Source organism: Echiichthys vipera (genome assembly GCF_963691815.1).
Source record: "Echiichthys vipera genome assembly, chromosome: 22".
Lineage (NCBI taxonomy): Eukaryota > Metazoa > Chordata > Actinopteri > Perciformes > Trachinidae > Echiichthys > Echiichthys vipera.
The window spans coordinates 2,690,301-2,706,355 of record NC_139847.1 but is presented as its reverse complement, the minus strand read 5'-3'; the positions used below and the strand labels follow the sequence as shown (position 1 = coordinate 2,706,355).

The 16,055-nt window shown below is 41.8% G+C and overlaps 1 protein-coding gene across 1 annotated transcript in view; it reads right to left on the bottom strand.

Moving 5' to 3' along the window:
* Positions 1-708: 708 nt before the first annotated feature.
* trpc5a (transient receptor potential cation channel, subfamily C, member 5a) overlaps positions 709-16,055 on the bottom strand; it is a gene marked incomplete at both ends in the record, with an annotated part of 62,908 nt that continues 47,561 nt past the window's right edge. Inside the window, 4 exons of the mRNA XM_083937139.1 lie at positions 709-1,725; positions 4,586-4,675; positions 6,985-7,026; positions 15,133-15,342. Coding sequence (XP_083793265.1) covers positions 709-1,725; positions 4,586-4,675; positions 6,985-7,026; positions 15,133-15,342 — 1,359 coding nt within the window. The remainder of the gene's footprint in view (positions 1,726-4,585; positions 4,676-6,984; positions 7,027-15,132; positions 15,343-16,055) is intronic.

The window sequence follows — 16,055 nt, the reverse complement described above, 5'->3', positions numbered from 1 at the left end:
ACTAGGTTACTCTGGTAGCTCCTTTGCTCTCTATCTAGTTAGCTTTCTCACAAGTGGGTTTCTTTGGGAGCTCCCTCACTCTTTAGCTAGTTAGCTTTCTCACAACTGAGTTACTTTGGTAGCCCCCTCGCTCTCTAGCTAATTAGCCTTTTCACTAATAGGTTATTATGGTAGCTTCCTTCGTCTACAGTTACAGGGTTACTTTGGGAGCTCCCTTTCTTTCAAGCTAGTTAGCCCATTCACTAGCTTAATTTGGTAGCTCCCCCGCTCTCTAGCTAGTTATCCCATTCAGTAGTGGGTTACTTTGGTAGCACCCTCACTCTCTAAATAGTAAGCACACTCGGTATCAGGTTAGCTTGGTATCTCCCTCACTACAGCGCTTACTAGTTAGCTCGTATAGCGCATCCTTGTGGAGTTGAACAGTGGATATTGTCTGCGCCATATTCCAACCGGATGGCGCCAAACTGTCTTTATGAACATCTGCCACGCCAGGATCCCTTCTGTCCTCGTCCTCGTCACCAGAGCCGTCACAAAACCCGCTCCTTTTCCCCGGTAAAAATTTTGCGTTCTAGATCCCGCGCAGAACGCGTCCCGTTGACGTCTCGCCTCCCCGACACCCCTCTCTCTCTCTCTCTCTCTCTCTCCCTCTGAACGTGTTCAGCCATTTTGCAAACAGGCAAAGAAAAACAGTCTGGTAGTCCCTCTCTCCTATAGCTGCGTGGTGACAGAGTCCTCTATGACCTCACAGCTGTCCTCTATGACCTCGTCGCAGGGTCCCACCCATCCGCCGATCATCACCACCCCTCCGCCATCCACGCCGCCCTCGCCCGATCCTCCTCCACCCTGGAAAACGTCCTCGCTGGAGTCCAGGAGGCGCGAGCTGGACTCGGACATGTTGGAAGCACAGTGCAGGGATTGGCAGGGGCACGGGGGCGGGAGGGGCAGCGCCATGAGCGAGTCCCGCCCGTTCGTTCTCAGCGTGGAGAACGAGGGGTTATTGATGTCGACTGAGCGGCCCACCTCGTTCAGGTGAGTCTCGCTTCTGGTCACGTTGCTGAGTCCGAAGTCGGAGTGGCTGTGGCTCCCCAGGGGGCGGAGCAACCCGTCGGAGATGGTGTAGGAGGGCGGGGACTGGAGCGGGAGAGGCATGGGTGGGGCTCTGCGTTTGGAGCGCGAGAACAGGTAGGAGAGGCGCTTGAAAGAGTCTGTCTTTGCTCCCGGAGCCGAGAGGCGCTGCAGGCGGCTTCTCGTACGAGCGAACGACGAGGAGAACGTCGAGGAGAACGATGAAGACGGCGAGGGGAGGCCGGTGGTGGAGGATGGAGGGAGGACGGTCGTCTTCAGCCCGTTGCTCTTTGGTATCCCGTCCTCTTCCTCCTCCTCTTCCCCCCATCCAACGCCCTCCTCCAGCTCCTCCTCCTCCTCCTCTCCCTGTCCTCCCCCCTCTATCTGGGTCATCCCAGAAATGGAGCGCACCAAGGCGGACACGCCGAGCGTCGGCGACGGCCTCGTGTCCGCGTCCTCCAGCGGGGTCATAAAGGTCACGCTCTTCGACTTCTGGCCTCCGTCGCCGGCGTCGCCCGATTCGCTGTCGTCCTCCGAGGCCATGGCGCCGTCGTCTCTTGTCGTCTCGCTGGAGGAGGAGTAATTTCGCCGCGGGGGACGCCGGTTGCCGAGGAGATCCAGGACCTCGTAGCGGAAACTGGAAATGTCCTGCTTCAACTCCTGGAAACAGACGGATTAAACATTAAGTTTTCTGTCGTTTCAGTGAAAGTAAAGAAAGTAAATAACGGTTTAAAACATTTCTATTTTCAAAGTTTGTTCTAAAGCTTTCAGAAGAAGACATTTCTGACACAGCGGAGGATAAATACAGAGACGCAGAAGAGGGTGAGAAAGGGGAAGTGGATGAGAGAGAGGGGAGGTGAAACATCCGTTTGTGGAGGCAGAGGGTGAAGAGGAGGGTAAGGACTCAGGAGGACGGCGGTGAAGAGAAGCGGATCGAGGTCAAGAGACGGGCCACCGAGAGACACAGAGGGTGAGTGAGTGACTGAAGAGAGAGGAGGGAAAAGACTCATTCATTTCAGTCCTTTTAGTGTCTTTACGAATCCATCTAAACAACATTATTCCCCCCATTCACTTTGAAATCTTGCTTTTATCGTCGTATTTAATTTGCAGGCATGGATGGATCACTGAACGGGGCTACCGGGCACAGGCCCAGGGGCGCGCAGTCATAAAATGTGGAAAAAATGACAATAAGTAAATACAAAGCAACAAAAATGACACAAAACACCACGAAAAAAGATGCAAAATGACTAAAAATAGATGCAAAACCACCACAAAAAGATGCAAAATGACTAGAAATAGATGCAAAACCACCACAAAAAGATGCAAAATGACTAAAAAAAGATGCAAAAACACCACAAAAAGATGCAAAATGATTAAAAATAGATGCAAAACCACCACAAAAAGATGCAAAATGACTAAAAATAGATGCAAAACCATCACAAAAAGATGCAAAATGACTAAAAATAGATGCAAAACCAGCACAAAAAGATGCAAAATGACTAAAAAAAGATGCAAAACCAACACAAAATGATGCAAAATGACTAAAAATTGATGCAAAACCAGCACAAAAAAGATTCAAAATGACAAAAAAACGATGCAAAACCACCACAAAAAGATGCAAAATGACTAAAAATGGATGCAAAACCATCACAAAAAGATGCAAAATGACTAAAAATAGATGCAAAACCACCACAAAAGATGCAAAATGACTAAAAACAGATGCAAAACCACCACAAAAAGATGCAAAATGACTAAAAATAGATGCGAAACCAACACAAAAAGATGCAAAATGACTAAAAATAGATGCAAAACCACCACAAAAAGATGCAAAATTACTAAAAATAGATGCAAAACCACAACAAAAAGATGCAAAATGAGTAAAAATAGATGCAAAACCACCACAAAAAGATGCAAAATGACTAAAAATAGATGCAAAACCACCACAAAAAGATGCAAAATGACTAAAAATAGATGCAAAACCACCACAAAAAGATGCAAAATGAATAAAAATAGATGCAAAATGAATAAAAATAGATGCAAAATGACTAAAAAAAGATGCAAAACCAACACAAAATGATGCAAAATGACTAAAAATTGATGCAAAACCAGCACAAAAAAGATTCAAAATGACAAAAAAACGATGCAAAACCACCACAAAAAGATGCAAAATGACTAAAAATAGATGCAAAACCATCACAAAAAGATGCAAAATGACTAAAAATAGATGCAAAACCACCACAAAAGATGCAAAATGACTAAAAACAGATGCAAAACCACCACAAAAAGATACAAAATGACTAAAAATAGATGCGAAACCAACACAAAAAGATGCAAAATGACTAAAAATAGATGCAAAACCACCACAAAAAGATGCAAAATTACTAAAAATAGATGCAAAACCACAACAAAAAGATGCAAAATGAGTAAAAATAGATGCAAAACCACCACAAAAAGATGCAAAATGACTAAAAATAGATGCAAAACCAGCACAAAAAGATGCAAAACGACTAAAAATAGATGCAAAACCAGCACAAAAAGATGCAAAATGACTAAAAATAGATGCAAAACCACCACAAAAAGATGCAAAATGAATAAAAATAGATGCAAAACCACCACAAAAAGATGCAAAATGAATAAAAATAGATGCAAAACCACCACAAAAAGATGCAAAATGAATAAAAATAGATGCAAAACCACCACAAAAAGATGCAAAATGAATAAAAATAGATGCAAAATAATCTGTTTGTGTTTTTTAAACGTGATCACAACGTTCACCAACGCTGCACACGTGTTTCTACTCCTCAGAGAATAAAACGCTGATTTACTCTCACCTGATGTTGATACACACTCCTCATTTCTCACATTAATGCACACACACACACACACACACACACACACACACACACGCACACACAAGCTCGGGCTGTGAAAGTGGCTCACCCGTGCACCTGATGTTGATACACAGTTTTAACACTCTGCCTTTTTAAGACTCCTCATTTCTCACATTAACACGCACACACACACAAACACACACACACACACACACACACACACACACACACACACACACACACACACACACAGAAAAGCCCAGAGGAACGTTTCCACTTCAAAGCGCGGGCCCTGCTCCAGGTGCATGATGGGAACCCGACGCCGCAGCTCCGACTGTTCGTTATAACTCAGAGGATCGTGAATCGCTCCTCGAGGATTCATCGAGCGTCCGCGGCGTCGATCCGAGCGAAGAGGGGAAAATCTTTTCATCTTTTAAACAAATGTTTGTGGCGATGAAGCACAGCTGGGCCTCTGGGTTCAGTCAAACACAGGGAGACAGCGAGTGTGTGTGTGTGTGTGTGTGTGTGTGTGTGTGTGTGTGTGTGTGATCAGGAGTTACTGCAGGACGACGGGCAGATCCATGTCCCGCTCATCGCCGCAGCGCCGCAGTGTTTAGGTTTTATCATTTATTTAATATTTATGGATCTGGAGCCTCATGAACGGCGGCAGCAGCTGCTCCAGGACCCACCTTGAAGTTCTCCTCCGTCAGCCCCTCGTCCGTCTTGGCGCTGCGGATCATGGCCGCCACGTACCTCTTCACCAGGCTGCGGATCACTTCCTGTTGGAGACAGTCGCCATGGTTACTCACATACTCACTCACAAGACTGCAGCTCAATGTTTGATCCTGTTTTTGCTTCTTTTGCTGTTGAAAGCTCGGTTTCCTAAATGTTCTACGGGGAAATAAATGATTAAATTAATTATTTTGTAAACAAACAAACAAAGTTAATATTTAATCTCCGTTTAAAAGATTTTAAAGAAAAGTTTAAAGAAAATAAATATCAGAAAAAGACAGATATTGATATTAAACATAAGTCCGGCCGTGAATCACGAGTTTGTTTCTCCAGAAGAACGACTGAAAAATAAATAAAATAAATAATAATTATTAGAATAATAATAGAAATAACAAACTATAATCATCATAATCATAATTATAGTAAAAAAGATCAATAATAATAATCATAATAAAATAAATAATGTACTATAATCATCACATCATAGTACAAAAGAACGGCATTAATAATAAGAAGAGTAATAATAGAAAGAAATATAATAATAATAATAGAAAGAAAATAACTGCAATATTAATAATAATCATAATATTAATAGTAAAAAGATTGATAATAATAATCTTAATAATAGAAATAATATACTAGAATCATCACATAATAGTAAAAAAGAACGGCAATAATTATAATAATGATAATGATAATAATATAAATAAATATAATAATAATCATGAATCACAATAATAAGAAAAAAAGAATGATAATAATAATAATCATAATAATAATAATAGTAGTTAAAATCAATGATAATAATAATAATAGTCATAATAATATAAGAAAAGTTTAAAAGTAAAAAAGAACTATAATAATATTAATAATAATAATATCTGATAATAAATGAAAGAAAATAACTGCAATAATAAAAGTGATAAATAAAGTAAAAAATTAAAATAAAAGTAATAAAACAATGAAATAAAAAACATAAAACGTTTAAAACACCGACTCTAAACATCACAAACTGTCACAAACACTGTGAACTTTACTTATATCACTTAATATAATAATAATAATAATAATAATAATAATAATAATATGTGATAATAACAGAAAGAAAATAACTTCAATAATAATGATGAAAGTAATTAAAGTAAATAATTAAAACAAAACTAATAAAACGATGTGATAAAAAACATAAAACATGTAAAACATCGACTCTAAACATCACAAACACTGTGAGCTTCACTGATATGATGTCACTTTAATCGTCCACCGTTTAAAAAACACCTGTGGTGAAGAAGAAGAAGTTGTTTATGATGATGAATATAAAAGTATTACGGTGTTTATGAAAGACCGCAGATGAATTTAAATGTCATCAAATCATTAAATATTCAGTCAATGACCCTCGCCCACACACACACACACACACACACACACACACACACACACACACACACACACACACTGCGTCCTCCCACAGTCGACACCTGTGACTGCCAAACGGGCGCTGTGGCGTGCTGTCACTGCCAGGAACACACCACGCGCTGCGTCCCAGTGAAGGGCAGCAACAATCCTGAAAACACGTCGACGCGTCTCGAAGCAACAATCGCCGCTGCCAAACACAAAGTCCTGGCGTCCGTGCGTCTGCGCTCGCTGCCAGCGCCCAGATCCGACTCCAGTGTTCAACGCAGAAATGTCTCCAAATGAAATGGACATCAGAACAACCGTCATGGCCGCCAAGAACCACTGAAGTGTGTTTCTGAAGAGTTCTCTCACTTTGTATAAACGAGTTTAAGACGCAGCTCGGGCGATCGAGCACATGTAGATACTTTCAGGAACCGACCCGTTTGTCTCCTTCTCCTTTGTTCAATTTGTAAAGATGCAAAACCACCACAAAAAGATGCAAAATGACTAAAAATAGATGCAAAACCACCACAAAAAGATGCAAAATGACTTAAAATAGATGCAAAACCACCACAAAAAGATGCAAAATGATTAAAAATAGATGCAAAACCACCACAAAAAGATGCAAAATGACTAAAAATAGATGCAAAACCAGCACAAAAAGATGCAAAATGACTAAAAATAGATGCAAAACCACCACAAAAAGATGCAAAATGACTAAAAATAGATGCAAAACCACCACAAAAAGATGCAAAATGACTAAAAATAGATGCAAAACCACCACAGAAAGATGCAAAATGACTAAAAATAGATGCAAAACCAGCACAAAAAGATGCAAAATGACACACACACACACACACACACACACACACACACACACACACACACACACACACACACACACACACACACACACACACACCTGTACACACATTAAACACACAGTGACGGGTGCACCGACCTGATAATGCTGGTTCTGTATCAGACTGTCAGCGTGGCGTTCCTGCAAACACAAGAAGAGATCTTGTTAAGAAAGATGTTTGATGCGTTCAAGTTCACACTTTATTCTGAAACAAAGATCAGGGAACAGGAAACAGGAACACTTAACCGTCTCCTTTAGTCGTCTAAACTTAACCGTCTCCTTTATTCGTCTAAACTTAACCGTCACCTTTAGTCGTCTAAACTTAACCGTCTCCTTTAGTGTCTAAACTTAACCGTCTCCTTTAGTCGTCTTACCTTAACCGTCTCCTTTAGTCTTCTAAACTTAACCGTCTCCTTTAGTGACTAAACTTAACCGTCTCCTTTAGTGACTAAACTTAACCGTCTCCTTTAGTCTTCTAAACTTAACCGTCTCCTTTAGTGACTAAACTTAACCGTCACCTTTAGTCGTCTAAACTTAACCGTCTCCTTTAGTGTCTAAACTTAACCGTCACCTTTAGTCGTCTAAACTTAACCGTCACCTTTAGTGTCTAAACTTAACCGTCTCCTTTAGTCGTCTTAACTTAACCGTCTCCTTTAGTCGTCTAAACTTAACCGTCACCTTTAGTCGTCTAAACTTAACCGTCTCCTTTAGTCGTCTAAACTTAACCGTCTCCTTTAGTCGACTAAACTTAACCGTCTCCTTTAGTCGTCTAAACTTAACCGTCTCCTTTAGTCGACTAAACTTAACCGTCTCCTTTAGTGTCTAAACTTAACCGTCTCCTTTAGTCGTCTAACCTTAACCGTCTCCTTTAGTCGTCTAAACTTAACCGTCTCCTTTAGTCTTCTAAACTTAACCGTCTCCTTTAGTGACTAAACTTAACCGTCTCCTTTAGTCTTCTAAACTTAACCGTCTCCTTTAGTGACTAAACTTAACCGTCACCTTTAGTCGTCTAAACTTAACCGTCTCCTTTAGTGTCTAAACTTAACCGTCACCTTTAGTCGTCTAAACTTAACCGTCACCTTTAGTGTCTAAACTTAACCGTCTCCTTTAGTCGTCTTAACTTAACCGTCTCCTTTAGTCGTCTAAACTTAACCGTCTCCTTTAGTCGTCTAAACTTAACCGTCACCTTTAGTGTCTAAACTTAACCGTCTCCTTTAGTCGTCTGAACTTAACCGTCTCCTTTAGTCGTCTAAACTTAACCGTCTCCTTTAGTGTCTAAACTTAACCGTCTCCTTTAGTCGTCTAAACTTAACCGTCACCTTTAGTGTCTAAACTTAACCGTCTCCTTTAGTGTCTAAACTTAACCGTCTCCTTTAGTCGTCTAAACTTAACCGTCTCCTTTAGTGTCTAAACTTAACCGTCTCCTTTAGTCGTCTAAACTTAACCGTCACCTTTAGTGTCTAAACTTAACCGTCTCCTTTAGTCGTCTGAACTTAACCGTCTCCTTTAGTCGTTTAAACTTAACCGTCTCCTTTAGTCGTCTGAACTTAACCGTCTCCTTTAGTCGTCTAAACTTAACCGTCTCCTTTAGTCGTCTAAACTTAACCGTCTCCTTTAGTCGTCTGAACTTAACCGTCTCCTTTAGTCGTCTAAACTTAACCGTCTCCTTTTGTCGTCTAAACTTAACCGTCTCCTTTAGTGTCTAAACTTAACCGTCTCCTTTAGTCGTCTGAACTTAACCGTCTCCTTTTGTCGTCTAAACTTAACCGTCTCCTTTAGTGTCTAAACTTAACCGTCTCCTTTAGTGGTCTAAACTTAACCGTCTCCTTTAGTTGTCTGAACTTAACCGTCTCCTTTAGTCGTCTAAACTTAACCGTCTCCTTTAGTGTCTAAACTTAACCGTCTCCTTTAGTCGTCTTACCTTAACCGTCTCCTTTAGTCGTCTAAACTTAACCGTCTCCTTTAGTCTTCTAAACTTAACCGTCTCCTTTAGTGACTAAACTTAACCGTCTCCTTTAGTGACTAAACTTAACCGTCTCCTTTAGTCTTCTAAACTTAACCGTCTCCTTTAGTGACTAAACTTAACCGTCACCTTTAGTCGTCTAAACTTAACCGTCTCCTTTAGTGTCTAAACTTAACCGTCACCTTTAGTCGTCTAAACTTAACCGTCACCTTTAGTGTCTAAACTTAACCGTCTCCTTTAGTCGTCTTAACTTAACCGTCTCCTTTAGTCGTCTAAACTTAACCGTCACCTTTAGTCGTCTAAACTTAACCGTCTCCTTTAGTCGTCTAAACTTAACCGTCTCCTTTAGTCGACTAAACTTAACCGTCTCCTTTAGTCGTCTAAACTTAACCGTCTCCTTTAGTCGACTAAACTTAACCGTCTCCTTTAGTGTCTAAACTTAACCGTCTCCTTTAGTCGTCTAACCTTAACCGTCTCCTTTAGTCGTCTAAACTTAACCGTCTCCTTTAGTCTTCTAAACTTAACCGTCTCCTTTAGTGACTAAACTTAACCGTCTCCTTTAGTCTTCTAAACTTAACCGTCTCCTTTAGTGACTAAACTTAACCGTCACCTTTAGTCGTCTAAACTTAACCGTCTCCTTTAGTGTCTAAACTTAACCGTCACCTTTAGTCGTCTAAACTTAACCGTCACCTTTAGTGTCTAAACTTAACCGTCTCCTTTAGTCGTCTTAACTTAACCGTCTCCTTTAGTCGTCTAAACTTAACCGTCTCCTTTAGTCGTCTAAACTTAACCGTCACCTTTAGTGTCTAAACTTAACCGTCTCCTTTAGTCGTCTGAACTTAACCGTCTCCTTTAGTCGTCTAAACTTAACCGTCTCCTTTAGTGTCTAAACTTAACCGTCTCCTTTAGTCGTCTAAACTTAACCGTCACCTTTAGTGTCTAAACTTAACCGTCTCCTTTAGTGTCTAAACTTAACCGTCTCCTTTAGTCGTCTAAACTTAACCGTCTCCTTTAGTGTCTAAACTTAACCGTCTCCTTTAGTCGTCTAAACTTAACCGTCACCTTTAGTGTCTAAACTTAACCGTCTCCTTTAGTCGTCTGAACTTAACCGTCTCCTTTAGTCGTTTAAACTTAACCGTCTCCTTTAGTCGTCTGAACTTAACCGTCTCCTTTAGTCGTCTAAACTTAACCGTCTCCTTTAGTCGTCTAAACTTAACCGTCTCCTTTAGTCGTCTGAACTTAACCGTCTCCTTTAGTCGTCTAAACTTAACCGTCTCCTTTTGTCGTCTAAACTTAACCGTCTCCTTTAGTGTCTAAACTTAACCGTCTCCTTTAGTCGTCTGAACTTAACCGTCTCCTTTTGTCGTCTAAACTTAACCGTCTCCTTTAGTGTCTAAACTTAACCGTCTCCTTTAGTGGTCTAAACTTAACCGTCTCCTTTAGTTGTCTGAACTTAACCGTCTCCTTTAGTGGTCTAAACTTAACCGTCTCCTTTAGTCGTCTAAACTTAACCGTCTCCTTTAGTCGTCTAAACTTAACCGTCTCCTTTAGTCGTCTAAACTTAACCGTCTCCTTTAGTCGTCTAAACTTAACCGTCTCCTTTAGTCGTCTAAACTTAACCGTCTCCTTTAGTCGTCTGAACTTAACCGTCTCCTTTAGTCGTCTAAACTTAACCGTCTCCTTTTGTCGTCTAAACTTAACCGTCTCCTTTAGTGTCTAAACTTAACCGTCTCCTTTAGTCGTCTGAACTTAACCGTCTCCTTTTGTCGTCTAAACTTAACCGTCTCCTTTAGTGTCTAAACTTAACCGTCTCCTTTAGTGGTCTAAACTTAACCGTCTCCTTTAGTTGTCTGAACTTAACCGTCTCCTTTAGTGGTCTAAACTTAACCGTCTCCTTTAGTCGTCTAAACTTAACCGTCTCCTTTAGTCGTCTAAACTTAACCGTCTCCTTTAGTCGTCTAAACTTAACCGTCACCTTTTGTCGTCTAAACTTAACCGTCTCCTTTAGTGTCTAAACTTAACCGTCTCCTTTAGTGGTCTAAACTTAACCGTCTCCTTTAGTCGTCTAAACTTAACCGTCTCCTTTAGTCTAAACTTAACCGTCTCCTTTAGTCGTCTAAACTTAACCGTCTCCTTTAGTCGTCTAAACTTAACCGTCTCCTTTAGTCGTCTAAACTTAACCGTCTCCTTCAGTCGTCTAAACTTAACCGTCACCTTTAGTCGTCTAAACTTAACCGTCTCCTTTAGTCGTCTAAACTTAACCGTCTCCTTTAGTCGTCTAAACTTAACCGTCTCCTTTAGTCGTCTAAACTTAACCGTCTCCTTTAGTCGTCTAAACTTAACGGTCTCCATTAGTGACTAAACTTAACCGTCTCCTTTAGTCGTCTAAACTTAACCGTCTCCTTTAGTCGTCTGAACTTAACCGTCACCTTTAGTCGTCTAAACTTAACCGTCTCCTTTAGTCGTCTAAACTTAACCGTCTCCTTTAGTCGTCTGAACTTAACCGTCACCTTTAGTCGTCTAAACTTAACCGTCTCCTTTAGTCGTCTAAACTTAACCGTCTCCTTTAGTCGTCTAAACTTAACCGTCTCCTTTAGTCGTCTAAACTTAACCGTCTCCTTTAGTGTCTAAACTTAACCGTCTCCTTTAGTGTCTAAACTTAACCGTCTCCTTTAGTGTCTAAACTTAACCGTCTCCTTTAGTGACTAAACTTAACCGTCTCCTTTAGTGACTAAACTTAACCGTCTCCTTTAGTGTCTAAACTTAACCGTCTCCTTTAGTGACTAAACTTAACCGTCTCCTTTAGTGACTAAACTTAACCGTCTCCTTTAGTGTCTAAACTTAACCGTCTCCTTTAGTGACTAAACTTAACCGTCTCCTTTAGTGGTCTAAACTTAACCGTCTCCTTTAGTTGTCTGAACTTAACCGTCTCCTTTAGTGGTCTAAACTTAACCGTCTCCTTTAGTCGTCTAAACTTAACCGTCTCCTTTAGTCGTCTAAACTTAACCGTCTCCTTTAGTCGTCTAAACTTAACCGTCACCTTTTGTCGTCTAAACTTAACCGTCTCCTTTAGTGTCTAAACTTAACCGTCTCCTTTAGTGGTCTAAACTTAACCGTCTCCTTTAGTCGTCTAAACTTAACCGTCTCCTTTAGTCTAAACTTAACCGTCTCCTTTAGTCGTCTAAACTTAACCGTCTCCTTTAGTCGTCTAAACTTAACCGTCTCCTTTAGTCGTCTAAACTTAACCGTCTCCTTCAGTCGTCTAAACTTAACCGTCACCTTTAGTCGTCTAAACTTAACCGTCTCCTTTAGTCGTCTAAACTTAACCGTCTCCTTTAGTCGTCTAAACTTAACCGTCTCCTTTAGTCGTCTAAACTTAACCGTCTCCTTTAGTCGTCTAAACTTAACGGTCTCCATTAGTGACTAAACTTAACCGTCTCCTTTAGTCGTCTAAACTTAACCGTCTCCTTTAGTCGTCTGAACTTAACCGTCACCTTTAGTCGTCTAAACTTAACCGTCTCCTTTAGTCGTCTAAACTTAACCGTCTCCTTTAGTCGTCTGAACTTAACCGTCACCTTTAGTCGTCTAAACTTAACCGTCTCCTTTAGTCGTCTAAACTTAACCGTCTCCTTTAGTCGTCTAAACTTAACCGTCTCCTTTAGTCGTCTAAACTTAACCGTCTCCTTTAGTGTCTAAACTTAACCGTCTCCTTTAGTGTCTAAACTTAACCGTCTCCTTTAGTGTCTAAACTTAACCGTCTCCTTTAGTGACTAAACTTAACCGTCTCCTTTAGTGACTAAACTTAACCGTCTCCTTTAGTGTCTAAACTTAACCGTCTCCTTTAGTGACTAAACTTAACCGTCTCCTTTAGTGACTAAACTTAACCTTCAAGTTAAAAACTAGTGAAATTCTCCTTTAAGTAAACGATTTGTTCTGTTCGTCTCCCTCTAACATCCATCATCGCCTTCATGCTGTCAAAACACACACACACACACACACACACACACACACACACACACACACACACACACACACACACACACACACACACACACACACACACACACACACACACACACACACACACACACACACACACACACACACACACACACACACACACACACACACACACACACACACACACACACGCCTTGATCAGATCTCTGCAGTGCTGTGTGGGCTGGTCGGCTTATGTAACTCAGCTGACTGCAGCTGAGGTGAACATGCCAGCTGCACCGTGTGTGTGTGTGTGTGTGTGTGTGTGTGTGTGTGTGTCTGGACTCGTTGAACGTGTTTATCAGGACGTGTTTATCCGCTGATGTTCCAGCTGATGCCGCTCCGCGTGCCGTCGGCCATGATTTCAGAACCACGCGTCATGTTTCCGCCTCGTGCTGCTTTTTTTTTAACCGTGCGTGAAGTTTGAATCCTGCGTCGGTTCAACTCTCCGAAGGGCGAGCGGCGGCTTTAAACGCGCCGCGGCGTTCTCAGTTTGCATGGGAATCCTCCGGTGACTTGTTAACATCGACACGAGCATATGGCCTCTCGGAGCTCTTGCGGCGTGTACGTGTGTGTGTGCAGTGACGGGCATATGGTCGGCGCCACAGCATCAGGCTTCACATGGATGAATCAAAGGGTTTTCGCCCGGAGTCGCTGAACTTCAGTGGAGCGGCTGAGAGACGGGAGAGTTCAGAGTCTCACAGCTGCAGCTTCACTCCGCAAACTCCACTTCAACCTTCTTCTTTTGCGTGTGAACGGGCGTGAAATGTTGTTTCTCTGAGGCGCGGGAAGACGAAGAAAGTCTGCTGCGTGTGAAAGTTAAACTGGAAGCAAACCTAGAAATATTAAATACACTTCCGCAGATCTTCTTTTGCTTGTTAGCTAATTTCCGTTAGCGCGTTTATGGTAATTCCCATTGTGTGTTAGCATTGAGCTAACATACTTTTTAGGAAATACTTTGCATTGATACAAAAGAACATATAACGAACTACAAAGTAATTATTTACCTCGTGGTTGTAGCAGTTATGCTAGCTAAAGGAGTTCTTGTTAGCTAATTTCCGTTAGCGCGTGAATGGTAATTCCCATTGTGTGTTAGCACTGAGCTAACACCTGTATCCACTTTTAGCTTCATAAAGGTTCAGTTTTTGGACTCACAGCTTGTAAAAAACGTAGTTCTGGTTCTTTACCCTCTTGGTAGAAAATCCCAACGCAGCTTTTAGGTGTTTTTCTGTCTTTTGCGAACAGAAAGAATCAACAAGGAGACGCCGTCAGCTGTTCACAATCCAGCTCCGTAATTCAGTATTTAGGCTCATTTATGCTCTACGTAAGAGATGCAAATGCATACGGACGGAGCCTTCTGTCTGTACTCTGCGAACATTTCATCAGTGATTCTTGCGGATGCGTACGGATACGGACCAAACGTTGCAGTACCACCGGAAATCGTGGGGGGCAGTGTTGGGCACCGGACAAAAGCCCAGGTGCACATCCTGAAATAGTTGAAGTGTCGTTTGTCGTAAGTTTGTCTCGTCTGTCGAACCAATGTTTGAAATTCTCCGTCCACACTCTGGGACGTCTTTAGTGTCTCGCAGACCACCGCCGTCTACAACGCTGCCGCCATTTTCCCTTCTTCCCAACAGACGCAGGATGGTCATCTCCTCCATCGTCTCCATCTTTGCTCAACGTCCGTTCCAACCCCCCACCGCAGACACTTCCTGGTTGATCCAATCAGGAAGCTCCGTCAGCGTCAGTTCTCAGAGTGTCCACTAGGGGCAGGTTTCATAACAGAGCAGTTTCTCATTGAGCCCCATGTTAAACAGGCCGTTTACACAGCATCATTAAACCTGTTTAAGGACAAAAGAACATTCTAGTCTGTGTGTTTAGATCAGGTCTCCATGACAACACCGAGGGGGAGGGGCTAGTTTTTATTTGATTGGAGGTTAAAGTTTATGAATAATTAGGGGCGTGGCCTCTTGAGTGACAGCTAGCCTCTGGCCCTCACTTCTCCTCGGAGGTAAACGTCAGCCAGATGGACGTACGCCCCTCCCCCCCAACGTCACATACATGCCCTTTTTTGGTCAGAGGAAATGAGGCGGAGTCAAAGTCGGACAAGATGGAGACTCCCGTAGGCGAGGACGATTGGATCAAGCTAAGAACGGACCTCGACTGTGTTTTGAAACGAATCTCTGAATTAACGTCACGCTGACTTTAACAAACCGGATTTTGTGAACGTGCGTGAACAAACGGGAGACTTCCTGTTCGACCTCCTCGGAGGCGCCGGCACTCACCGTGAACTCTCGGAGGTTCTCGCATTTGTGCGACTCCTCCCCGGGCAGGTGTCCTCTCCTGCACAGCTTGTTGTGGAGCCACACGAGCAGGTACAGGATGGACTTGGGGCTGGGGATGATGTTGAACGGAGGCGGCAGCGTGCCGCCCTCGTCGAAGTAACTCATCCACAGCTTGGTGCGGGCGAACTTCCACTCGATGTCGGCGTGGTCCTGCGGCACAGAGAGGAGAGGAGAGGCTCCAGGTCACACCGCAGCAATCTGAGAATCTGACTTTTTTTGTTATTAAGACTTTGAGGTTTTAACCCAACTTTGGGGGTTTTACCCAGGTGAGTGTTTAAGGTTTAACGTCACTAATTTGGTATAAAAAATAACATTTCTGGGGTTTAAAAGTCACTAATTTGGCGTATAAATAACATTTAAAACCCCAGAAATGTTATTTATGCCCTAAATTAGTGACTTTAAACCCCAGAAATGTTATTTATACCCCAAATTAGTGACTTTAAACCCCAGAAATGTTATTTATACCCCAAATTATTGACTTAAAACCCCAGAAATGTTATTTATACCCCAAATTAGTGACTTTAAACCCCAGAAATGTTATTTATACCCCAAATTAGTGACTTTAAACCCCAGAAATGTTATTTATACCCCAAATTAGTGACTTTAAACCCCAGAAATGTTATTTATACCCCAAATTATTGACTTAAAACCCCAGAAATGTTATTTATAACCAAAATTAGTGACATAAAACCCCAGAAATGTTATTTATAACCAAAATTAGTGACATAAAACCCCAGAAATGTTATTTATATTCCAAATTAGTGACATAAAACCCATGAAATGTTATTTATATTCCAAATTAGTGACATAAAACCCCAAAAATCTTATTTATACCCAACATTAGTGACATAAAACCCCAGAAA